A 27,913-nucleotide genomic window follows, 5' to 3' on the forward strand; every position below is an offset into this window, starting at 1 on the left:
AACTGAACAGAGTACTCCAAATGAGGTCTGACCAGCACTCTGTATACCTGGAGTAGCATCTCCTTACAATGATGCCAGTCACATCATCTGTCTTCTGCAATGTATTACACAATAAAGAGAAAGCATCAAACATGTTACATCCAGCTAGATTTGCTCTTCCTGTCTGATGGTATTCACTCATAATTAATTGAACACTTCTGTTGAATATATAACGTTTCTAAGCATCCTTCCACAGTTCTCTTTGAAAGCTGAAATCATTTATTTGTCAAATCTAGTTTAATGGTTTGCACACATGGGCTTATTTTATCCTGTGTTAATTATAGGAATTTATAGAAAAGGAGACCTGGAAATGCATACCATCATGGTATGTATCTAAACATTGTACTGCCATTGTTAAACAGCAGAGAGGGAGGAAAACTTCAGGATTGGGATGGTGATTCATTTTGTGTTGAATAATTTGGCTATTTTAGTACAAACCAGTTTTATTGAGCCTGTGATTTCTGACTGTTGCCTTCCACACTACTTCCTTGTTGACATCAGACACTAACACATGCAAAGAACATCATTGTTTCTGGTCACTTCAGCATTGATCCTTTTGATTCCGGAGTCGGATCTCCTGTATGAACAAGCAACTCTGAACAAGGTTTTCCCAAATTCAGCAGCTGAAAAATGTCCATTTTTTATTACACGTTGCTTTTGTTTCACTGCTTGGGAAAACCTATTGTAGACATCTGTAATGAAAGCTGAGGAATGGTATCTAGAAAAATGACACCAACCATATAACCAATACTTCAAATGGTTAAATAAAAGCAGTCATTAAATTGTCCTTCCTCTAATACAGCTTTTAAATCATTATCTCCAGAGTCACACCTGCTTCTGAAAGCAGCTTGCAATAAAAATGTCCAAATTTCAGGCATTGAATATGGGAGAAAGTTATTCAGGGTTGGATCTCCTGTTGCTTCTGCATGTAGGAGATCTGACTCAGTGATTAACAAGGTCAATGTCAGAGTCGCCTGATCCAATGATGTTTGGTGCCGACATGTAAGCAATGTGATGACAACAGACATACACACATGCATGCAAAAAACATCACTAGGAATGTATTTCTGTGATCTTTGCTACCCAAATAACAGTAATTGAACTGGGAAAAAAACAGGAGCAAAATTGCACAATATGGAGGCTACCTCTGGTCCTCCTGTTATTATTATTTGGGTAGTGGGGATAAAAATAATTTCGAATGAAGTTTCGTGCAAGTGTAAGCTTCTGAAATGATGAGGATACTTGTGTGATTACGTTAAATGTTCACATGTGTATATAAGGTCGCTTCTCCACAAGTGTCCCCTGGAAGTCCAGAAGCAATGGAAAAGCCCCTAATGTAGAGCCTTGTAATGTGACAGCACCATTTTATCCCAGTTTGGCACCGCATTTCAAGCCTTGAGATACGTAAAATAAAAGTTAACTGCATATTAGTGATTCAATTCAAAAAAAATTCAATTCAAAAAAATGTGGCTCCAAGGTCATAATATTGATGGAATCTTTTTGAGGGGACAAACACCAATGTATCTTACCATTCAGACACAAGGGTCAGAAGAAAGTAATAAGTGGGCTGTATCCATTGTAGATAATATGTATTGTCAGTTTTCTGTATGATTGTGTGTTATCAATACGACCCAGGTTGAAAATCATCAACTCAATTCTCATGTGATGCTTATCAATTAAGATGGGGCTAGGAATTGAACACAGGTCATAGTGACAAAAAAGCAATCACCTGAATTCAACGGGCCACCTGAGCCAAGCCTACCAATTTCTTTAGTGTTTGGATAAACCGTGTGTATGGCAAGCCAAATCCAGGAGTTCAATTTTCAGCCCTGTCCTCCAAATTTGCTAAGCTACTGTTGAAAATTTATTTTATGTCTTGTAGAGTTAAACTCTCAATATAACAATCCAGATCAACAACTGCAAGTTTTTTTTTCCATTTTCTTTTGGTTCATTTAAGCCACTATCCATGGTGCTGAGGACCCGATGATTTATCCTTCACTGACTCTAATAATAGTCTCAGTTAAATGTCAAGGTTGAGCTCAGTCTGCTTCTTCAAATTAAACTTTTTGTTCTCTGATCACATCTCAAGAAGCTAAACCTATTTAGAGAATGTACGAAAATCTTTCATTCTTCAGCACTAATATAATCTTTAATGCTGCACACTGTTTGCTTCAGAAATTATTTATAAGATTAATAACTGGAAATCAGGAAAACATACAACTGTAAAAATATTCAAACTGGCATCATATTGCTGAACAGTGGAGTAGTTTGATGGCATGCCTTTCAGTGGTGATATCAGCCAACAGAGAGAAATGGAGAGAGAGAGAGAGAAAAAAGAGGGGAGACACATTCTTCCTGTCAATCTCAAATGGATTAAAACCCACCTTGTGAGGGTGAAAGGACTGTGTGCTAACTCACTGCACCAGCTACTCTCCCTGCGGTCAGCAGTTTAGCCAGCATGCTGAAATGTAGTGAGAACTATTTGACTGCACACATGGAGCAATAACCATTCACACAGGTTTTCCTAGTAGCTCAATTTAAATCCATGACTACTACTGAGTACGTAATTCTGCACAGAAGAAAACAGTCGGCTTTGGGTCTGAAAAAAATAGTTTTTTTTTCTCAGAATGTTTGCTAACCTCTTTGTGCAACAGTACATTTATTAATATCTAATGGTCACGCTGAGGCTGATTTTAGTTTGCTCTGCTGTGCTGATGTATTCTGTTGATTTCAAAGCTAATTGTGACATGATTGTTTAGTCTATAGAATACTCACAGCAACAAGAGCATTATTTAAAAACAAATTTCTTCAACTCTATGCTATGCTATTCCTCCCCCTCAGTGTCTGTGTCACAGATTAACAAGAAGGCCCATGTCTGTATGGTTAATAAACTGTCAATGACACTTGAATCCAGCTATTCTAATAAAAGTTGGTTCAACGTTAGTGGGGGCTTGGTTCCAGCTGAAACCCACTCAGATTGACAAAAGTCTCAAGGCTACTTATCCAAATATTTGTTGGGTGAGGTAGGGGGTTGTGTGCCACAATAGAGCAATGTATCATGCTACTGGAGTTATTGTGCCCTAGGCTGGTAGGTGAAGCAAAACCTGGATGCAGTCAGATTATGAGACCACTCCTAGGCTGCGTGGCCTCCAGGATTGCCATTGAGAAGTGTTGGAGGCCTGGGCATATCCAGCATGAGTTTCTCCATTGTTATGGCCCTTGCAGCACTTGTCTGACAGGAAAAGGTAGAATTTGTGGCACTTGCACGGTTGTACAGGATTGCAAATTTGATCTGAGCCTCCCAGATTCCACTGCGTAGAGAGGTTGACATTGAGAGGTTTCTTCTCCTTTTCTTTTCCCTGTTGCTAGGCTAGTTTCATTCCAGTACTTGTCTGGGTTTTCTGCCGCTTTTCATGATGGAGGAGAATATGGCCCTCAAGATACAGCCATGTTTGTTTGAAGCAATCAAGGCAGTTTCTTTTGAAGTTTGGTTGGGTCCTAGGCATAGTGCCGGATTCAGCAGTAGTTTAGGTTGGGCAAGATTAAAGATCCCCCTCAGTTTTATTCTTAACCAGCTCAGTTATTTTAAATAAGTAAATTGAAATGCCATCAACAGCTTTTGTTTGGGGGCTGATAATTACAATCATTATGGAGAAACAAATTCTAAGCTTGAGTTTTGCTTAAGATTCACAAATGTTGTACGCTGAATCTCTGTATGTACAACATTCTTAACTGCAATCTTTATGAGTAAACTATCTACTGTATCCATGGTTTGCAACATTTAAAACTGTATTGTGCCCCACTCAATCTTTTCTCCAGAGAAAAAAAATGTTTAATCCTCTTAATTTTCTTCTTCATGTTAAGTATAGACAACAACATGCACAAAACAGATTTAATGAGGAAAAATATCTTGAGGAGCTTCACAGAGACAGAGTGGAAATCTCAGCAAGGTGGAAAATGAGAATGGGGTGGGGTGGGGAAAGGACGAGTTGATCCTAGGTTGTGCTACCAACTGAGCCAAACTGATACCTAATACAAACCACTCAAATCAGAATTAGGTCAGACAGTGAAGTAAGTGATAGGTCAAGTTTTGTACATGAAGGCTGAACTTCATTGCCAAAAATGAACAACATGCTATGGTATGGAAAGGGAGAGAAAAAAACAGAAAATGGCGGAAATCAGAAACCAAAGCAAACACTGGAAATCTACAGATCAATCAGCAACCTAAAGCAAAAGGTTAATATTTCAAGCATGACTCTTCATCAGAACTCATGGGAGATTCTTTTTCATTTGTTCAATCTCTGGATACAAATCGTAGAATATTAAAGCAATGCAGATACTCTAAAGACCTGCATCTTCAAGTCACTTTCAAGTATTGTGGGACCAAAAACTTATTAACCTAAACTGCTAATAATGATTAGACAAGCACACAGTCTATTTCAGTTGCCTCCGTACAGATAACTTTGCATGACTGCACAGATGAGTGAGCTCTGAACTCCAAACATTCCCGGTGGGTCTGGTCCTTTTTCTGGAAGCAGCATGAAGAGATGCATGTCATTACCCAATTTGCTAATTTAATTTGGAAAATAGTTTATTCAAATAATTGTTTCTAAATTACATATACAAATTGTGGTGATAATCTTCCCTCCCATCATCTACATAAAGAAGATAGATCTGAACCTCTGTGTACCGACCATCCTTCAGATGAGATATTAAAACAAGGTCATATTTGCTTGTTCAGGTGTATGTTAAAGACCCCATGGCACTATTGAAAAAGAGAAGCGAGTTTCCTTGGGGTCCTGGCCAACTATCCACCCAAATAAAAAAAATGATCATTCACTTCATGACTGACTGTGGGACATTGCTGTATGTAAACTGGCTGCCACGTTCATCCACTCTCTGCATTTACAGTTTATCCTGTGAAGCGCTTTGGGATATCCTCCTGACATGAAACGTGCTATATCAAATGTAAGGATTATTATTACATTTACTATCTGATACTACCTTTCAATGGAAATTGGATATGATGATCAGTAATTTTTTAGCACCATGTTTGCAGAGGTAAATTAAATTCTATACAATCATTGGTAGAAATGTCTGATGCAGACCTAAAAAATGCATTTCAAGTATGAAGTAAGGTCCAGTGGGTCCAGCAAATGGAGAGCGAGAAGGTCTGAGAGAGCCATCATCACTTTGTTGCCCTAATATTGCAGAACAGTGGCAAGGACAGCAAAATCAATGGTAAGCTATGCGGTTTTAGCTGGTTCGACTTCAGCACTACCCCAATGCACTCTCTGGGGTCCCAAGCCTTGGCTCTTGCCAACCTGCGCCTAATACTTTCCTAAATTAGGTAAGCAGGATGTGTCTCTCCAGTGTGATAGCACATATTCCATTCCAACAATCTATCTCTGGGATTTCCATGTGAGGTGGGATACGTGAAATTTTCAGCTTACTGTTGACGTGTGGAAACCCATCACCATACTCTTAAGCAAGGTAATGGGTTTCCATAGTGTCAGATACCCAGCTGACAAAAAGAGAAAAACCTCTCCTGCAAAAAAGATTGCCTCCCATTATTTTGCTGTCCAGTAACATACCATAAACAGAATGGTTTGTTTTTTAATGGGCATCACTCAACGATAATGAAATAAATTTGATTAACTGTGATGTCTTGAGGACACTATGTTCTGTTGTAACAACCTCATAAAGGACATCATAAGCAAATTATACAGTACCAATATACTGCATATTTTGAATCACAAGTATTTCCTAATAAAGTCACTGCAAGACTTCTTGTTAAAGGCCAGTTATAAATAAAGCACTGGAAAGTCAATAAGCAGTTCTCATAGGAGCCCAGTAAATCAGGAACTGAAGGTCCATCTCGCCACAAGTCCGTTCTTCCCACCCAGGTATGACTGTTCTATTAGTCGACTGCAGAATGCCGATGGAAATAATTAATACCAAAAAAACTATTCTTTACAAAAATTTATATTTTGATAGAGTTCACATAAAAGGAATGCCTCAATATTGCATTAGTGCTTGACAAACATTATGATGCACATCGAACAGAGAAGCAAGAAACGCAAGTATGTCGTCCAATTGTGTGGTCAAAGTATGTACACTGGAACATTCTATGACTTGAAATAATATTATTTATCGGAAACTTCTTTATCTTTCCAATGGGATCTTTAATGTCCAGGTTTAACATCTCATGAAAAGGACAGCAACTTTACCAATGCAGCACATCCCCATTACTGAGTGTTAGCCTAGATTATATGAGTTCAAAGGCCTGATGTGAGTCTTGAACATACAATCTTCTGACTCAGAGCCAAGCGTGCTACCAACTGATCCTGGCTGTTAGGAGGATTATGAAGGTAGAGAGAGAGGTAACAAGGTAAGTCATTTAAGAAGAATGTTCCAGTGTATAAATCCCAATGCTCAGGACACTAATGGTGGAGAAAAGGGGAGTGACAAAAACACCAGAGTTCGAAATGAAAAGCATAATAATTACAATTAACTCTTCAAATAAACAGTTCAAATTTGAAGAATAACTCATCACAAATCGGTCTCAATTCTACCCCTGAAAATCTGAACACTATCTAGCTAAATAGTATTGTGCCATCCAAACAGTATATTTGTACAGCTATAGAATGCTAAGAAGAATCATAAAAGTGAGTTGGGAGAACATTTGATCCTTCTTTTGAATTTTATCGTTTAAAGATATCTTTCATGAGAGTGAATAGACAACCATTGAATTGGTTCAATTCAAACTGAACTTCACTGGGCCCATTGAATTGGAGTCTATTGTGGATTACTCTCTTCTCTGGCTGAGTGTCAAGGTGAGATCTCGGCCCAGATCCAAGATTACATTTAATTTTTCAACTCTGGAATAAAAAACATCTTTAGCAGAGACCATTAAACTTAGCAAAAAAAACTTCAACTTTATTAAATAAAGATGGCACGGGTTACCAGGAAGGGTGGTTGAGTGCAGACATGGTCTTTTAAGAAACAGAAGAAGTATAATGTAGGGAAGTGCAAAGTCCTCCACCTGGGTAGCAAAAATGGTAGACCGGGTTATTTTTTAGAAGGGGAGAGATTGGAATGTGTTAGCGTCCGGAGGGACTTGGGTGTCCTTGTACACCAATCACAGAGAGTTAGTCTGCAGGTGCAGCAGCAATTAGGAACGCGAACGGTATGTTACCATTCATTATGAAAGGATTAGAGCATAAGAGTAGGGAAGTCTTGCTGCAACTGTATAGGGCCCTGGTGAGACCACACCTGGAATACTGTGTCCAGTTTTGGTCTCCTCATTTAAGGAAGGATGTACTTGCCTTGGAGGGGGTGCAGCGTAGATTTACTAGGTTAGTGCCAGGGATGAAGGGGATGAGTTACGAGGATAGGCTGACCAATTTGGCCCTATATTCTCTAGAATATAGAAGAATTAGAGGAGATCTTATAGAAACCTATAAGATCATCAAAGGGCATGATAGAGTAGATAGTGGGAGATTGTTTCCCCTGGTTGGAGAAACTAAAACCAGGGGTCACAACCTTAAAATCAGAGGCCAATCCTTTCGCACTGAGTTGAGGAAGAACTTCTTCACTCAAAGGGTGGTGAATGTATGGAACTCACTACCCCAAAGGGCTGTTGACTCTCAGTCCTTGAACATATTCAAGACTGAGATGGATAGATTTCTTATTGCTGAAGGGATTAAGGGATATGGGGATAAGGCAGGGTCAGGTTATTAGCTGGAGTTAGATTAGAAGATCAGCCATGATTGAATGGCGGGGCAGGCTCGAAGGGCTGAATGGCCTACTCCTGCTCCTACATGTTATGTTATGTTAAGATGCTGTCATGGGAAGACACTAGAGTGGGTAATACATAGAATGATATGGCAAGGAACCAGGCTATTGAGGTGAACTAGTCCATGCCAGGCCCAACTAATCCATACTAGATATTAGAAAATGTTTGATTAAAAGAGGAATAAAATTCCTCGCATTCTATCAAATTTACACCTTCATCCCAGAATGTGAATTCAAAGACTCTGACGCAGTGCTTGAACCCACAACCTTCTGGCCCAGAATTCAAACAACTGAGCCAAGCCGGCAGAAATTGATATGCTGTGTGGATGAGATAGGAGGAGATACAACTGGGTATCTGGAAGGATGAGATCAAATGGCCTGAAGGGTTTTCACCACCTGAATCAGTCTTGTGATCTTTTCTTTGACCGTGCCTTCAGCTCCCCTCTCGACTCTCTACCCCCTCCTCGCTCCCTCCCTTCCCTCCCCTCACCATTTCCCCCCTGCTCGGGTCCTGACCCAACTGTACAGCGCCTTGGGACGTCCTCCCGACGTGAAAGGCGTTCAATATATGGAATCGTTGTTGTTGTTGTTGTTGCAGCCAACATAAAGCAGTTTTGCCATATTTGCTGCAATCACCTGTTGTACATAACATTGATTTAAAATGATCCAATTCAGTATTTACTTGGTAGAAGTAGTAAGTAACTTGACAGCTCACAATGTTCGAGGATTAAAATATGCTATCATTAAGCATTCATTTTTATGATTTGTATACATTGAAGTTTAGTAGTTCAACAGCCTAGTTCAGTTGAAATAGTGGAAATAATTTGATCAAAATATGTGTTTCAGTGACAGATCTCGGATAGAAGCCGATTTTCAAAATGTTGCTAAATGTATCTCTGGAGAAATCAGGCAATCTGTGAACACTGGTTGGCATTAAATTGTAAATTTGAATCAATAACACCAAAACCTATTGTAATTTTCTTAATTGTAACTGTATAATGACATTGACAGCAGGAATCTCTTCCCCGCGTCTTGATGGTGTAGTCTCTAGACTCTCATTCACTACTACAGAACTTCAGAGCGTCAACTGATCACCTCCCCTTCCATGAGAAGGTGTTTACGGCTATCAAAATGGAAATGAGACAGTTTATCATTTTGAAGAAAGGCATTATCTTTCAGAACTAATAATAATATTGAGAACTTTCATTGTAGCTGTTCCCCCCTTTTCCCTCTCCCCGATTCATGTGTAATGTTTAATATAAGATTTAATATAATATGTAATATTTTTAAATGAACTTTGTATGGTGTTACAGGCTTTCACTGCTCATAAATTCTGATAGAGTTTTTTTGTGTGTGGATACACTGATCCATAACCTCAGAAAGTCAAACACTTAGATCCTCAATCAAACGATATAGGTTCTCTGTTTTACTGTCTGCTTCTGTTAAAGCTACTGGGGCGCATTGCACCTCATACAAATAGTCTAGTAACTTTCAAACGTGAATAAAGCAATATAGCACTACTGTAGCTGACATCTCGCCAGTAATTCAAGATATTGTTGATGTTTGGCTCATCAATGAAACTTTGGATGTCTAGCCAGACATGTCCTTAACCTTGCATGCCAAGGTCCTCAAAGATGGTGTCGTCCCAGCCAGATAAGTACAAAGAAACTTGTTAAGGGTAAACTGCACAAGTACTATTAAAAAAACACATCTAAACTGACACCTCCCTTGTGTGTACAGTGTGGTCTATATATAATACAACAACAAGATTACATTTGTATAGCGACTTTCACATCGGGAGGACGTCCCAAATAATACACACTGTATTATCAGAGGATTGCTTTAAAGGCCTCATTTATATGAAATATTTCATAAGGTAACTCACATAGTTCCATTGGTATAGACAGCATCACTCCCCTCCACATACTGCACTTGTGTTGGGTAAACATGTTGCACCTGAAATACAAAGAAACAGAAGATAATTCAAGTCCATACACAGCATGTTATGCTCTTTCACTAAAGAGGTAAAGGAAAGCAGTTGACTGCTCAACGTTACATCTTACATTAATAATCTGCCATTGATAACAGCAGCACAACAAATTAAATCAGAATGCATTCCCCCTCCCCGAGGGTCCTAAGACCCATATTAAAGAAGTGACCTTCACCAGTACCTAATATTGCCACTGGCAGTGCAGGAAGACATCCTTTCCGGTGAGCTGAGAAGCTCAGGCTGGCATACAGGTCATTGAAGTGGATTTTTGGTAACTTCTTTTCAGACTTATCCAGCGATTGTGTCCGGAAGCAATCATGAACGAGAACTTAATAATAACTGCATACACCCAAGCTTGTTTTTCTATTGTAGCTGCTGTAGAATCTGCCTCACAATGTGAGCAAGGAAGCTCACACAGTACATGGACCCTGAGGCAATACTGCAAAGCTGTTTCTTGAAACCATTGTGCATTACATATACAGCACACACATAAATCACAAAATACTTTCAAAATGACCTTGTATCATGGTCAGTGTACAAAATAAGATCTTGCACAACGTCAGCTTAAGTCTTTAGCATCTTTTACAGCACACCAGACCTGTAATGTTCAGATATTTATCTCTAAAGGCAGCAGATTGCAGAACAAGGCAGAACATTTCTTGAGACATGCACGAATGCTATGACAAAATAAGTAACAAATCTCTGTTCCATGCATTTTTAACAATATAAACTAAACTGACTTCAAAGGATGGTACCTTGCATAAAAATTGAGTGGCTGAAATTACCCCAATTCTTTGTCTGTTAGATCATTTAATCTTAAAAGTGAAAGACTGTGCAGAACCTGTGAACAATTCTTAAATTCCATCTTAATTTGGAAGCTTCTTCTTTAAAGAACTGTGGAAAAATAGCTTTCAATTTAAGACTGAATGGAAGAATTTTCCACAACTCTGTGCGATTTTAAATTTTAAGACAAAATGGTCTAAGAGTTCTGAGAATCCGTCCTATGTGAAGGGCACTGTATAAATGCAAGTAGTTGTCTAACAGGGTAAGGTGGAAATTTGGGCCAATAATATTTTCGTACTGGTCAGGTCAATATGATACTAATCATACATCTATAATACAGGAGAAGATACATGTTCCAGTCATGGTCTAGAGACTGACACCCACAATGTGTGTCACTTAAGGAGTGGGTTTAATACAACAGTTCCTTCTGGCTTTTCTGCACATTCCATTCTAAATGCAGGAAAATCTCCATATCTAGGTGGCATACATATGAATATGCTCATTTTGACTGCATTGGTCACCTTGTGACATGTTTCTTTCCAAAGAGATGATATTAAAAGGACTGATCACCGATAGTTTTCTCGATACCTGGCCCATTTCTTTTTTTGACAGCTACAAATGTAATCTTACAGAGAGTCTTCAGTACCATCAGGTACTCATATTTTTTGTACCCAATCTCAAAATACCTTAATAAAGAGCCAGGTAATGCTGTGATAATAAAAGCAATATTATTTGTTAAAAACAAAACAAATGGTGATATTTGTCAACAAAGGACAAATTGATTGCAGTTCCTATTTTAACAAGACATAAAAGAGATGCTAAAGGACAGGAGACAGATTTAGATCACGGTCCTTTTATAATAATAATCCTTGCATTCGATATAGCCGCTTATCATGTCTTTGAGGTGTCTCAAAGTGCTTCACAGAATATACTGTAAAGTGAATTGGCTGTATATTTTATGGGAAAAACGCGCTGGCCAATTGCGCACAGCAGTGACCCACAAACAGTCATGGATTGAAGTAACCAATTTATTATTATTATTACTTTTTTTGAAGGAATTATTACCCCGGGAAAAGTGATCCATTAAATGACTAACAACCGGGTTCCTACTTACCGCTAGGTAAACAGAGGCATGTGGAGTAAGGAAACTTGCCCAACATTTTGCCCTGCTGCGAATCGAACCCAGGTGTCTCGCTTGCGAGGTGAATGCTCTAACCACTTTTACCTTTGAGACCCGAGCTTAATTCCAGCACCGACTGTGGGGGTGAAAATCGGCACTCAAAATGAGTTTTGAAGTCTCAATTCAGTTTCTTGTGGGTGTGTGCGAGTAGCAAAAAAAAATTACCTGGAATTCAGCATTAATTGGCAATCTGACTCAGAGAAGCAACAAAAATGGATGGAGGGGCAATTAGAAGGGGAAAAACAATTTCATTGAAGTGCATATGGGTATGTTCATAGTTCTCTCCGCACTGCAGTTTCTGCATCTGCAGTTCTTACAACACTTATTACAAAGAACAGAATACTTTTGATGCTTTTATTATTTTTGGCTTCAGCAATACACTGTACCTCTTCTGCTTTCCTTGCAACTCACGGTATGTTTTTTTCTGGCAAATAACACCAGCTGTTCATGTGTGTACTTGAACAAGAGCTGCTTATGACGGCAGCCTGCATGATCTACTCAAGGTTGATGTGTGCGTATCAATGAGGATGGTCTCCCAGGAGGCTGAATGTGTTTGATATTGGCGAAGAAAAATTGGACTAGCTATAGCTAGGTCAATGAGATGAAGTTTCTGGTTGTTCAGTGCTGTAATTGTAGAGGTTAAAATTGCAATCACCATTTTTAAAGTTGAGTTTAATTCCCATTTTTAATTAAAGAAAGATAAAACAAATGGGCAAGAATTGCTTGCGAAATGAGCAAACTTACAAGTTCACTATCACAGTTAGAACAAATTATACAATTCCTAATGATTTTTAAAATCAGCTTTAAATATTTTATGTAGGTCCATACAGAGAAGAGATCCCTATATGGAAACAACAGATTTATAGCTGTTAAGTCTGAGAAACTGAGAAATAAAGATGGAATTTTCAGCTTTGTACATGAAAGTGGAACTTTGATGTACCAGGTGAGATGTGCTGAAATTCAGACTGATAGCTAGGAGAAAGAAAGTTTAAGGAATAAAATCAGAACTGGGGAAATAAATAGCACAAGCAAGTAAAGCGAAAGTAAAGCTGAGTGAAAAATCAGCTTTCATGACCCTAATGAAACCAAACTTCCTTGGACCTTCTTTAATAACTTTATTTTCTGCCAGTTTTCTTCCCAGCACGGTTTCCTGCTCAAATAACAGTTATTTCAGTGCCTCACCCAAGTGACCATTTTTCATGCATGAACTGAAACAGTAATGATGAATGACCCCTTCCTCTCTCGCCATGACTCTTCCCCCCCACCACCACAGATGAGTAGGCTTCTGACGTTCAAGATCACTGATAAGGTGTACCTTTCAATCCAGTGCTTTGCTGGTGAACCAAAGCTATAACATGGAGGAATATGATACAGCTTGTAGGCACACTTCTCCGCACAGTAACTTCCTGATCTCAGCGTGGAGCTCCGATGAGGGAAGCCAGGGATATTCTCTACACAGTGTGAGTAACACTGACACGCAAGTTACTTCAGTATAAAGTTCCTAACTGAAAGTTACAGACTGGAAGGGCAGACCAGCCCCTGCCGGCAGGGAGCCATTGCATTCAACTCCTCTTAACCCTACAAACCATAGCCCTAATGGGTAGGGTGGTCCTAGCTGGACAAGCAGCAGGAAAGCTTGCCGGACAGCAATATCAATCGCAAGCTATATGGTTTTAGCTGGTTAGACTCCAGCAGTTAATCAGGGTGGTCCCCAAGCCTTGGCTCTTTCCAACTTGTGCCTAATAGTTTCCGGAATTAGGTAAACATGATGGGTCCCTCCAGAGAGAGTGCACATTCCATTAAAACAATCTATCTCTGAGATTTCCATGTGTAGGTGGGATGCATGGAAATCTCAGCTTGGTTTAGATACCCTTTACAATGGTGATGGGTTTCTGCATGCGTCAGACACCTAGTTGACCCAATTTTTTACAGAACTGCATTGATGGAGCCCTGGGAGGCATTTGTAATAGTTGCCAGTGAGCACGTTTAATGGAGACTAGTGAACAGGGAACTAAATGAGAGTAAAAAATAACTTCACAGGCTTTATCACAATACTGACATAATTTCAGCTGCCTGAAAAGCAGTGACAGACCTTTTGTGCTTATAACAGGTGCCTGGTGCAGCAGTCTATTGATTCTTTACACGCAAGTGGTGATTTCATACTCTCAGTGCTCTCACAGTTTTTCACACATGTAAAGTAACTCTAACATGCGGTGTCCTCAAATTTATTTTGGGTTTCTCTTCAGACATCGTCTCAGAAGTAAACATTTATCTCAGCAGCAGAGGTCACCTCTTTAGGATCCAACTCAACGATGTAAATCTTGAAACATATGACAACAACAATAAGAGATTACATTTGTAAAGCGCCTTTCACATTGGGAGGATGTCCCAAGGCACTGGACAGTCAGGGATTTGGACTCAAGCAGGGGATTGGGATCACCGTGGAGGTTAAGAGGGGGCCGAAGGCACGGTCGAAGAGGAGGTTCTTGAGATGTGCCTTGAAGGAGGGAAGGTGAAGGGACTGTGGGATGGAGTTCCAGAGGGTGGGAGCAGAGAGGCTGAACTTGGAAAAATAAAGCTTGAGGAGAGGCATGATACAGATCCTTTTATTCCCAAATTTAGCTGGTTGAACTCCAGTAGGATCCCATTATACATGGTGGAGTCCTGAGGTTTGGGCTTTTGGCTTCTTAATATTATTATTAAAACTAAAAAAGGCATAAAAACAATCCTGGAATACCAGCAAATGGCTTCTGTTAATCCAAGTGAAGTATGTTCACCGGGATAACAATCATACAGTATTTCCACAAGATTCATAAGTTGTGTTGTGATCTATTTACTTTACAACCAATGTTGATCAATGTCGATCACTCCTTTTGGCATCTGTGCCCAGGGTAGGTGGTGGGGCTGGGGTTATAGGCATTTGTGAGTCTGTGTATATACCAGGAAATGCCATTATACCTGTACTGTCAAGGCTGGCAATTTTGGTGACCAGTGGACCCCAATAGATGAGCATTCCTATAGAATGTTCTCAAGCATCTTGTCCAATACACATCTCATTCCTTTTACGAACTGGGCAATGTTTCCTGTCACCCTCAGGTACAGCTCCAGTTTAACAGAGCTCTTCATAATATTCACAAGAGTCTCACCTATTTCCTTTCTCGTGTTTCGAGCTCTCTGGTCTCTCTGGCTCGGTCGGCTTGTAGATATTCAATTATTTTGAGTTTCTTCATAAAACAAGATCTATTGATATTCACTTGTATTAAAGTTTCATGGTCACTAGGGTGATTCAGCGTCAATGGAAGCACCAAAAATCATATTTTCAGTAGAAGTGAAAACCTGCGAGAGATCTCATGGGTGATGTGGTTATTTGCGTCTTTCACTCTCATGGAAAATGCCATCGGCATATTTCTCTGAGCGCATCTGGACGAAGACTCACCTGCTGCTGAACAGGTACCTGCTGTACCACCTGGGCCTGTACTGCCTGCACCGCCTGCTGTCCTGCCACTGAGGTCTGTAAAGTCACTGTCGATGTGGTGTCTGAAACAGCCTCAGAGGTCTGCATACTGGCCTCTAAAGAGATGGAGGAAAGCAGATGAAGATACATTCATTCAAATGCTGTAATGCCTGCATGAGGGAAATTAAACTCCAGAGCAGATTTTGTTTTTCTGCTGGACTAATATCAAGGGAGAGAGAGAATATCAAGGGAGAGAGAGAAAACAAGAGGGAGGGAGAACGCAAGAGAGAGTGGAGACAGAAAGAGAATGCATACACAGGATACAGCAGAACACCTCAGCAGCGTGAAACTATCATACAAGATGAATCAGCTCAATTTTGGCAAGACTCCAAAATTCTACCAAAGATTCGGTTTCAGTAACAAAATGTAAACAAGATCATAGTTAAAACTGATGGCACAAAATGCAAACTTCACTTTTGGACACACCATAGAAACTTATTATTATTTATTTTTCAATTTGACACTCTCTGCGAAACAATGCATAGACTTTCCCCTGGATCAGTAATTGGATCTTTTCTTATGTTTTTTGCACATTTTGTCATTGCTGCACTTTTCAATCTTTTAAGTAAAGCTGCTTGCATTTAAGTGACTTTGCAAATGTTGACGAATGCTTCAAAGAATAGTACATCAGACAAAAAGAGGAGCTGTACTTCCTAAAAATAGGTTCACGTTAAGTATTTTGCCTTGCCAAATATTGTATATAACTGCTACCAGTGCAGCCAAATTCATTAGATAGACATTAGGGGAGAAATCAGTCATTTCTCCCATTGTCCTGGTCAACGATCCCCTGAAATAAATTGGTTGTTCACTTCACAGCTGTTTGTGGTATTCGCCGAATGCAAACGGCTGCCGCATTCACCTACAAAATTCAGTCGCTCCACTTTACAGTATATCCTGTGAGATCTCTTCCCAATGTGAAAAGACCGATATCAAAAGTAATTATTATTATTACTTCTTCCCATGCATAGTGTGATTCTCATTTGCCTCCCTCTGTCAGTGTGATTATTTTTACGCTGTCAATTTTTCTCCTCAAGGTTTTTTTATTACTTTTTCATTCTACTGGTGTTCTGTTCCACTGGCAATGGGTAAATTCTAAGACCATTTTTCATGCACAAGCCTTAAACAACAGCCCATAAGCTAGCCCAATTCTATCCTCACCTGACAACCAAACACACCACGGTCTGATAGGGATCTCTGAAAACAATGAGGAGTGGAAACTTTGTCAGGTATTCTGCATCTGAACCCAGTAGTGCTGAGGCTAATTGCACCTTCAGGTTTGCAGTCACTTAATTCAGCATAGAATGGGATGTGAATTTGTAACCTGTGTCCTCTAATTCTGTACCTACTGGGCCAACAGAGGAACTATTGCATTGTTTCTGTCTTTCAACATTGTATTGAAAAGCAACGGAGGACACCCTGGTCATTCTCATCTCTCTTCAATAAAAGCAAAGTTCCAATTAAGCTTGTGGCAAATAAAGTGTGTGTCCAAATAATAATAATAATCATAATCCTTGCATTTGATATAGGGCCTTATCAAATCGTTGAGACGTCTCAAAGACGTCGCATACAGATGTCTTAAAGATGTGATAAGATGCTATATCAAATGCAAAGATTATTATTATTATCAGGAAATGTGCATGTTTGGAAAGTATATTCACGCTGGAACGAGTGTGCAAATGCATGGGTAGGGATTAACGCACTTTCTTGATACACTTTACAATCTCCCTCAAGCAGCTTGCTAATCTCTCTGAAATTCCTATTTGAAAGTTGTAAGGTAGATGTCACTTTGTAAGAATAGGCTACACTTCACAGCAATTTGTCTCTTTGAAATTTGTTTTCTCTTATCATTTCACACCAACTACTCTTTCTCTCTGAAGCCCTAATTCTTTTTAATTGATCCTCAATTTATTGAATTGATAACACAATATTTTTTGGGGGGGGTTGAAAAAATGCTGGTTGAAAAAGCATTAACCGAAACATGCCTTGATCTTGGAAAAAGGATCTAGAGATATGGGATGCTTGAAAGGAGAGAAGGGTGAGAGGAGGAGCAAGTCACAATAGCCACAATTTTATATTTAATAATGCCTTTCATATTAGAGGATGTCTCAAAGCACTTCACACAGCCTATTGGCAGCCCAAACTTGGGTGCAGAGCTGAGGAAGAATGAGGGGGAAAAGTGATTAAAAAACTAGTTGAAAAGGAGTTTTAAAGGGAGGGAGTTTTAGAGAGCAGAGTTTTTTTTTGGTCAGCCAGGTGTCTGACACACGTGGAAACCCATCACCATGCTTAAGAGTCTTCAAACCAAACTGAACGCTCCATGCATCCCACCTACACATGGAAATTCCAAAGCTGTTTATTAGAATGGAATATGCACTCTCTCCCTGGAGACATACATCCTGCTTACCTAATTCTAGAAAGTATTGGGCCAGGTTGGTAAGAGCCAAGGCTTGGGGAGTCAAGAGTGTGCATTGTGGTACAGCTAAAACCGCATAGCTTGCCATTCAAAGAACTGTCTGGCAAGCTTTCTCACTGCCAGTCCGTGTAGGATCACCCTCTCCATTAGGGCTTTGCTTGCAGGGTTAACAGGAGCTGAGTGGGATGAATTCCTGCCCCCAGTTTCCCCTCCAATTGCCGCTGATGAGTCAGGCTGACTGGGCTGTCATTAGCATTGTCCTAGAGCCAGTTCAGCTTCAAGGAGACCCCGCTTACCTCCTTTCCAAGGAGTTGGTTATTTGAAATCGGGTAAGTGCAGGTTTGAACCCTCATTGGTGGATGTTAGGTACCAGGAATTCCCAGTGAGCTTCCCAGTGGGCAACACAGCTCAGCATGAAATGTGTGACAGCATTGCCACCATCTTCCTGTTCCCAGCTCAGACACATATCCCTTTCCATTGAGCGAATGTTCCACCAGTTGAAAACGCAGAGCTTCACAGTAGCTGCTTACCTCTTTGCAAACCAATTAAGGTGGATTCCAGGCGCTGCACGTAAAAAATGCATGTTCATGAACTCAAAGATTCTACGTAATTCCTTCTAGCATCTGTCACCCCAAGCCTCAAAGTTTCCTCATCAACTATGTGAAGGAGATCTCTGCATTCAGCGTAGTGGGAGGACCTTTACAGGACAGCTTGTGACGTAGCACCCACATTGATGTTCTCAAGGTCCAAGCTAATGTGGGCATAGAATTGCTAAAAGCTCGCCACTACAACTTCTTAAATGTAGCATATCCTGAACCATTACGATTTTATTCCCAGACTGACGCTAATGGAAAATGTTTCAATCAAGCTTAAAAATCAATTTCTTTTCACAGAGAAGACTAAGAGCCTGAGCTGGGGGCACGGGGTGCTCAAAAAGTGTGGGTGGGGAAGACGAGTGGAAAGAAATGCTGGCTGCACATTACTAGAATTTAACAACACCTAGACCTAGGACCTGACCGTGATTTGGGTGGAACATTTTAGAATGGCAGTGAATGTGCTTGAGCAGGCAATCACTGCCCATTTTAAGAGCAATATGTTTAAATCTTGTTGATTTGATTCCCAAACCAATTTCTTTATAGAAACAAACAGTACTTATTCTCCTGTGGTACTTAGAGTAGAAATTTCCTCCAATGATAGATAATGGTAATAATTATTTGGATTTATAATTGTAATGATTATTATTATGGTAATTTTAATAAACCCACTAGAATCACAATTTGGGAGAGGTTACCCTGAATTGACAAGAAAAGGAATTCAAAAGCTGGATTCTTGTAAAACATAGACAAACACACACTATGCATGTCTGTCAAGACACCAGACTGACCACAAACCATTAAAACAGCAATTAAGAGCGTAGAAAAAACAGAGTACTATTTCACTGAAATACCCAGTTTTCTATCTCACACACCCATGGCATTCCACTCTTCCTGATGTGTACTCTGTTTGCATAACCACTGGGGAACTATTTGTTTTTAAATAAAACAATTTAAAGTTTCACAAAAAAGGATGGCAAAAAGCAAAGCTTGAAAAGTACTTTAATGAGATCTGCTGTCACGCAAGTTGGATGTCACTATTACCGACAAGGCCATCTCTGACCACTACTTCATCTCCTTCACCTCCTCCACCCCCCTCCCCACCTCCACCAGACCCACCACCATCTTCTACCGCCCTTGGAAGAAGTTACCCCCACAATCCCTAACCGATGCCTTGGAGTCCTCTGAACTCCTCTCCCTCTGGCCTTCAACCCTCACCGACCCCTCTTCTCCTCTCTCCCTCCTCCACAATACCCTCTCCTCCACACTCGATACTCTTGCCCCCATCACTTCCCGCACTGTCTCCTACTCCCGCTCCTCCCCCTGGTACACCACCCACCTCCGCTCACTGAAAAGCCAGGTGCGGGCTGCTGAACGCACCTGTCTCAAATCTGGCCTAACGGTCCACCGACAAATCTGGCTGGACCTCCTCAAAATTTACCGCTCCACTCTAGCCTCGGCCAAGTCGTCCTTCTACTCCAGGATAATCCTGGAGGCGAAGAACAACCCCAGGCTACTGTTTTCCACCACAACCCGACTCCTCCGTCCCCCCCGCCACCCCGCGCAGGTCATCTCCTCCAACCTTCACTGCGAGGAGATGCTGGATTTCCTTGAATCCAAGATCAAGGGAATCCGCTCCGCGGTCACTTCCCCTCCAACTTCCACCCACCACCCACCCCTTCCCTCCCACACTCCGACTCCTACCCATCCTCCCCTACACACCTTCGTACCCGTTTCCCCACCCTCTGTCACTGAACTCATCCTATCCCTAAAACCAACCACCTGCTCCCTTGACCCCATCCCCACTCCACTCCTTATCTCCCAGCTCCACTTTCTTGCCCCACATATCACTGACATCATCAACCTGTCCCTCTCCTCTGGCTCTGTCCCCATTCCATTAAAAACTGCCATCATCACGCCCACCCTGAAAAAACCCTCCCTTGATGCGTCGCAGCTATCAAGCTACCGGCCCATCTCCAACCTCCCCTTTCTCTCCAAGGTCTTGGAAAGAGTTGTCGCCTCCCAACTGCGCTCTTTCCTTTCCACCCATTCTCTTTTCGAACCCCTTCAGTCAGGTTTCCGTGCTGCCCATAGCACAGAAACTGCCCTGGTCAAGGTCACCAATGATATCCTGACCATCTGTGACCAGGGCTCCCTCTGTCTCCTCGTCCTCCTCGACCTATCGGCAGCATTCGATACGGTCGACCACGCTATCCTACTCCACCGCTTGTCCTCCCACCTCAACCTTCAAGGCACTGTCCTTGAATGGTTTAGGTCGTACCTTTCTCACCGTCTTCACTTTGTCTCGACGAATGGCTTCTCCTCCACCCCCCGTACTGTCTCATGTGGTGTCCCTCAGGGCTCTGTCCTCGGTCCCCTCCTCTTCACCCTCTATATGCTCCCCCTCGGTGACATCATCCGCAGACATGGGTTAACTTCCACATGTATGCGGATGACACCCAACTCTACCTTTCCTCCTCTACTCTCAACTCCACGACCACCGATGTCCTGACAGCTGCCTGTCCGACATCGAGTCCTGGACGAGAGACAACTTTCTTCAGCTCAACGTGCGAAAAACCGAGGCCCTCCTGATTGGCTCACGTCAGCGCCTCCGCACCTCAGGCGCTGACACCATCAGCATCCAAGGCTGCACTCTCCACCTCTCAAAGCCAGTCAGGAACCTCGGCGTTTTGTTCGACCCTGAGCTGTCCTTTCTCCCTCACATCCGCACCACAACTGGCACCGCCTTCCATCACCTCCGGAACATCGCCAGACTACGGCACTACCTCACCCCTCACGCTGCTGAAACCCTGGTTCACGCCTTTGTCACCTCAAGGCTGGACTATGGGAACTCTCTCCTCGCCGGCCTTCCCGGCACCTCCCTCCACAAGCTGCAGGTCATTCAGAACTCTGCAGCTCGTGTACTGTCCCGCACCAGGCTTCGGGACCACATCACTCCCACCCTCGCTCGCCTCCACTGGCTCCCCATCCCCCAGAGGATTGATTTCAAGATCCTCATCCTCACCTACAAGGCCATTCACGGCCTTGCTCCCTCCTACCTCTCCAACCTACTATCCCCCTACCTACCTGCCCGTACCCTCCGTTCCTCTGGCTCCGGTCTGCTCCACGTCCCCCGCCCCAACCGCCCTACCATCGGTGGTCGGGCCTTCAGCCTCTCAGCCCCAGGCTCTGGAACTCCATCCCCCAGTGCCTTCGCCGCCTCCTCCCTTTCCTCCTTCAAGGCCGGTCTCAAAACCTTTCTCTTTGACCGTGCCTTCAGCTCCCCTCTCGACTCTCTTCCCCCTCCTCGCTCCCTCCCTTCCCTCCCCTCACCCTGACCATTTCCCCCCTCCTTGCTCCCTCCCTTCCCTCCCCTCACCCTGACCATTTCCCCCCTGCTCGGGTCATGACCCAACTGTGTAGCGCCTTGGGACGTCCTCCTGACGTGAAAGGCGCTTTATAAATGGAATCTTGTTGTTGTTGTTGCTGGGACTGACTAACTGCTACCTTGAAATCTTGTAGAGATAAGAATTACACAAGGTCAGCACATCAGAAATATTACTGTTATCACAATTGAGTCTCAGAGCCAGATAAATGTGGCTTTATCCAAAAGTCAGAATAGGCATTTCACACTAGCAGGTACAGAAAGGAATTCCCACTTGTTACTTTAATTGCAGTGAAGTGTAAGCACGACACTAGTACTGCAAAACAACAACAATTTACATTTATATAGCGCCTTTCACATCGCTTCACACAGCTGACAGGAACATCTGAACATGGAAGACACCTAATAGTAATAAGAAGTGCAAGTATTCACAGTCTTGCTGCCATCAGATTGTGTGAATAAACTACTCATCACACTAAAACGACAAAATATAATCTAGGTGGATGCATCCAAATGCCTCTCGTCTAAATTACCGTGGCTCTAAATCACAAATACGTGACTTATTCTAGAGTACAGTGACCTCATACGCAATACACCATTGCTGTTTTTTGGGTGCAGGTTGGCAAGAGCCAAGGCTTGGGGACCCCAGGGTCTTTGTTGTAGTGACCTGTTCATAACTCCTGGTCACTGCCTTTCCATGGGAACAAGCTACATGGTTCCCATTTGGTTTGCCTTGCCAACTGATTCACTGTACATGTTTTTCTCAAATAAACATGTCTTTGCTAGAATATTTTCCCCATTTTGACAATGGGAGTATATTCTGCCACACAATGGTATGGAGTGAATTTAAAGAAACTCTCACAATAATTGTATCAGGGACGCGGAAGAGGAACCCTAATTTATATCTCAAGGTCCAATTGGTCTCATCTAGGGCTGATGCTAGCACTAGACATGGTCAACTTATAATATACCTGGCGCTCCACTAATTGGCTATTTTTTCAATGTTTATCAACAAAATATAACTGGCTCTTTCAAAAATATTAAGAATGGCCCTTGAAATATTCTTGGGATGGTTTGCATAATAACTAATAATCCTTGCATTTGATATAGCGCCTTATCACATCTTCGAGGCGTTTCAAAGCGCTTCACAGAATATACTGTAAAGTGAATTGACTGTATATATTTTTGTGACTATATATACATGTATATATGTGTATGTATATGCATACACATATCACTTGATTTGTTGATATTCTATATTTTGCTGCACTGAAACATTGACCTTCACAATGTGAACAGCAACAGGTCAAGTCCAAATAAACTTTTCCATTGCTCACTCTTATTGTGGAGATTGGTGTTTGAGTTCCTTGACAAATAGGATGTCGACTTAACTCAGTTGGTACCTTCAGTCCTGTGAAACAGCATTCAAATTATTCAAATGCTTTCGAAAATTATAAACTCAGGGGATATCTAGGGACCAGACAACGTGGCAGGAAAATTCTTTACAATAAAAAGATCTGGCTGAAAGTGTGTGTGTGTGTAGGGGGGGGGGGGGGGGGGGGTTGGAATGAGGGTCGGGTTCAGATGTATGGCCAGCCTTTAGAAATGGCTGGAAAAATTTTATGTTTCATACCACATTTTGATAACTCATTTGATAATCTCTTATGAAAGATGAAAATTTTCCACTACACTGTTTCCTTAAAACATACTATGTACCCTTGCTGCTTACTGAAGTGATTGAACGCCAACACTGTACTGATATGACTGCTACATATGACTTATTATTTGCTCTTTTTAATCCCTGTTCAAATCCAAAGGAATATGAGAATTGTCAGGGAGATAAGTAGCTGATTGCCACCAGCCTCAGACTGAAGAGTCTGGCTCATGGGAGCACACCTTATTAGCTTATCGTCAGGTCAGCACACGTCTTTGGTGCCTGGAGAAAAGGAAATATTTCAGCTTCAGTATCTCAACCTGAGATTGCTACACCAGTGCTGCATTGCCACTGCCATGCTCTCTCTACCTTAGTGTGTTTGTCATATACACATTTGTACAGAGTGAGGAGGAGTTGAGAAGAAGGGCGATGGAAAATTATTTTAAAATGATTGTTGTAGTAAAAAGAGCAAATAATAAGTCACATGTAGCAGTCATATCAGTACAGTGTTGATTTTCAATCACGTCAGTAGTAAGGATGCCGAGTATGTTTTATATAAGCATTGGGGCGGAAACATTTGATTTTTCATAACAGATTTGATAACACATTCGATAATTATCAATTTTTCAAAGCCTGGCATCTATAAGCTAAATTTAGAACTGCTTTCAAATCTGCATCAGGACTTGGTTGCTTTTATTCTGAACAATGCTGCACATAATTTGGTACTGTTCAGATGGTGCATTTCAACTCTAAACAGACAACCATAGTATGGTCGTGTTATAAACATGGCTGTAGAGTAATTCTGGATCTTTGCTGCTTTGTTTCAAACAGTTAAGATTGATGAGATGAATGTAATTAACATGAAACAACCCTGAATCAACCTGAAACTTACAACAAATCACTGTGATTACCACCTAAAGGAATAAATGTTTTATTAAAATTGAAGGGACCTATGATGGTGTAGGTGATGATCTTACCATCCCACTGCAACAACCTGTATTTGTATAGTTCTCTTCATATGGAGAGTGCTGAACAATGGTGTAGTTTGACGCTGAGGAGAGAGGGGTGTTAACTGTAGGCACGGTCTAAGAGAAAAGTATTCAGGTATGATATGAAGATGGGCAGAGAGGGGACAAGGTAGAGGGGTTAAGGCAGGTGTTCCAAAGGTTCTGGATATAGTGGCTAATATCATGGCTCCCAAAGGTAGTCTGGAGGAATTGAATGACACAGAGAAGGCCCGAGCTGGCTGAGTGAAGGCCCTGGTAGAGCAGACGGGTATGAGCAGGTTGCAGAGATAGGGAGGTGCTCAGGATGTTGAAATCGATGAGTTCTTTGACAAGGAGACAGTGGAGTTTGGCAAGGACTGGGGCTCTGGGAAGTCTGGTGTAGGGGAAGTGTTGGTTGGGGATCAGGGTCTTAACCTCTAAAATCAGGGTCTTAACCTCAGCTCACAGGAAAAGAATGAAGAATCATGTGTCAAAAAGTAAAATTAGACTGATAGCATTCTGCACATAGCCCAGTAGATTGAAACAAAGGGATAACATTATCAGTGTTCAAAAACTATCAATTAGTTTATTTTGCTGCAATTATTAGTACCAAGCTAAAGATTGCAAGATTCACACAAAACAAAATGTGTGCTAACTTTCTCACCCCTCAGTTCTATTTTTGATGTTGTAAAGCTTTACTTTAAATTATAGGCCCTAGAGCTTGGTTTATTTTTTCTTTCGTTTAATAATTGTTAGGCCAGAACTGCCCGAGTGCAGCTAAATTTGCATTTTCACCTGTTCAGAAATTTGTTCTTGGGCCAAGCTGAAGGTCTTGTCTGAATCGTTACCTTTTGCTCAGAAATGTAATCCCCCAGCTCAGTCATTCATAAAATCCAATGAAATGAAAACTCCCCACCCATATTAAACTCTGCACCCGAACACCCCAGTCTTTGCCAAGCTCCACTGGCTCCCTATTGCAAAACAGATTTCTAGGTTCTTACACACACGTACAAATCACCTAATGCCCTGGCACTTTCTTACCTCTCTGACCCGCTTATTCCCCACTCCTTCATTCAGCTGGGTCTGCCCTCCAGTATGTCACTTTGTCCCTTCCACCATGCTTTCAGCTACTATGCCCCAAGACTCTGGAGCTCTCTGGCTCATCACTTCCACCTTGCCAGTCTTCATATCTTAAGACCTCCCCTCTCTCTGTCTGGTGCAGTATCAAGCTCCTCCACTGTTAAGTGCTCCGAGATGCCAACCCCCACGAAAGAGTATATAAATACCAGTTGTTGTTGTAATTTGTACAGTATAATTGTGCTTATAGTGCTTAGCCATTTGCAGATTGTGACAATATTAATTGCAAATCAAGCCACTATTTAGCGTTTGTAAAAACACAACTTGTTTGCAATTGAACTCACAAGAAACTGAAGTCACCGATCTCTTGGCTGATGACACATTTTTTTCAATCTCCATCCTGGTACACAACATATGACTATAGAGCCCAGTATAATAGAGGGCATGAAAAATCAATTTAAAAAAATAACATTAATAGTACAGCACACTGTTGGTCAGGTGTCAGACAGCCTGGCACAGTTGGTAGCACTCTCAAATCTGAGTCAGAAGGCTGTGCCTTCGAGTCCCACATCAGGACGTTTCACTCAAAGTCTAGGCTGACACTCCAATGCAATGCTGGAGCATGTTGCATTTTGGAGGTTAAACCAAGATGCAATGTTAAACCAAGGTCCCATTGTAAAATTGTCCCATTGAACATTAAGGTTCCCATGACAATATTCGAAAAGAGAAGGAAGTTTCTCACGAACAACAATCCCCTAAATAAAACGTATTCACTTCATGGATGTTTGTGGGACATTGTTGTGTGCAAATTGTTTGCCTGCAAAATACAGTTACTGCATACACTCTACAGTAAATACTGTGAAGCCCTTTGAGGCGATATAGCAAATGAAATAATAATTATTATAATTACCTAAAGAACTATCTTCCATTAAAAGCTTTCGCAACAATAAGTTATATTTTTCTAGATGGCTGTGCTTGTTTTATTTAATCTATGCAGTATAGTATATGTAGCAACAGGAATTATTGGTATATGAAAAGTGCATATATCCTACTGTGTGCATCTTGCTTGAAACAACAGTGGCACATGTTTCTGAGGCGCTTGATCATACTGTCCAATACAATAACATGCTGTGCCTTTACTGATTTTTTTCATTTATGCAAACACAAGTTGAATAGTATGCTGGTAGGAAAGCCATTTATTCATTCAAAATGCATTATGCAAAACCCACTTCCTGAGAGAGACAACACTGCTGGTAATGTGGGTTCCGTTTGCAGTTCACCATATGCTTCAGTGAAGCACTCAATCCTTGAGCCAAATTTTCAGTTTCAGTGGTGATGTAGTCAGTACAAAAACGAGACACACCGTCATCCAAAGAAACTTGATCGATTTTACTCTTGTCATCGTCCTTGGCTAATCCAGCTGTCAGGTGTGTCAGAGCAACAGATGCTGGTTTGATAAAAAGCCTCTTTATTCTAGCTAATTGAAGAGTTACGCATACCCCTCGATTAATGGTCTCACTTTGTGTGTAGTTTACTGGATGACTCGCTTGACTCTGGTGCAAATACGGCACAGGAAAGAAGTTTAATTAACCCTGTTAATTCCCTGTAAATACCGAGCAATTCAGCTGCTAAATGGGACAACATTCATATTTCTTCATTTAACTGATGGAACACCAGCAATACTGTAAGTGGGTGGATCTTCTCTTCTCTATTGCTGGAACTAACAATAATCCACATCACCTTGGCTCCAAAGAGAGGTATTCACCATTATACTTTCAATGGAAAAATGTGACAGTGCTTTCAGTCATATTTAAAAACATAATTTACAAGCGAGAGACCTGAGTTCAATTCCAGGCAGGGCGAGACCTTGGGCAAATTTCCTTACTCCACATCCCTAATAATAATCCCTCCAAAACCAAAAACAATAATAAATTGGTCATTTTCAATCTATGACTGTTTGTGGGACATTGCTGTGCGCAATTGGCTGCCGCGTTCGCCCACAAATATGCAGTCAATTCACTTTACAGTATATTCTGTGAAGCGCTTTGGGACGTCTAAAAGACGTGAAAAGCGCCAAATCAAATGCAAGGATTATTATTATTATTATTATTCCTCTCCTACCTACTCCCCCCAGCTCCCACTCCTAGCTTCAATGACCAGCCAGAATTGTTAAGGTCTTTGGAGCATCCTCCAGTTGTGAAAAGCACTATATAATGTATATTGCATTGCATTTTCTTTCTAGCTTGTGACTCCACTCTTCCAAAGTCATTGACTCACGCTGGAGTACTGTACATATGCACAAGTCCTGGGCTGTCCAATATTTTGCACAAGAGGTCATCTGTTCTACAAGAGCAGGTCCGACACTATTGGATTATGAAAGGCATTGTAGCAAAACCTGTTCTTGGGCATATGATTTGTGGGTTTATATTTGCTCCAAATTTGGGTCATGCAAATAGTGGAGTATTTAGGTATCCAGATATTGTGCGAGTTGAGTAAACAAAT

General features: G+C 41.3%; 1 protein-coding gene across 1 annotated transcript in view; it reads right to left on the reverse strand.

The window, feature by feature from the left end:
* The window catches only part of rfx3 (regulatory factor X, 3 (influences HLA class II expression)), a 148,123-nt gene that overhangs the window by 70,597 nt on the left and 49,613 nt on the right, over positions 1-27,913 (reverse strand). The window contains exons 3-4 of the mRNA XM_007892606.2: positions 15,226-15,359; positions 9,722-9,792 (exon numbers count right to left, since the gene is read on the reverse strand). Of these exons, the coding sequence (XP_007890797.1) occupies positions 9,722-9,792; positions 15,226-15,351 (197 nt within the window). The 5' untranslated portion in view covers positions 15,352-15,359. The remainder of the gene's footprint in view (positions 1-9,721; positions 9,793-15,225; positions 15,360-27,913) is intronic.

The sequence above is a fragment of the Callorhinchus milii genome, unplaced genomic scaffold (genome assembly GCF_018977255.1).
Source record: "Callorhinchus milii isolate IMCB2004 unplaced genomic scaffold, IMCB_Cmil_1.0 Scaffold1, whole genome shotgun sequence".
NCBI lineage: Eukaryota > Metazoa > Chordata > Chondrichthyes > Chimaeriformes > Callorhinchidae > Callorhinchus > Callorhinchus milii.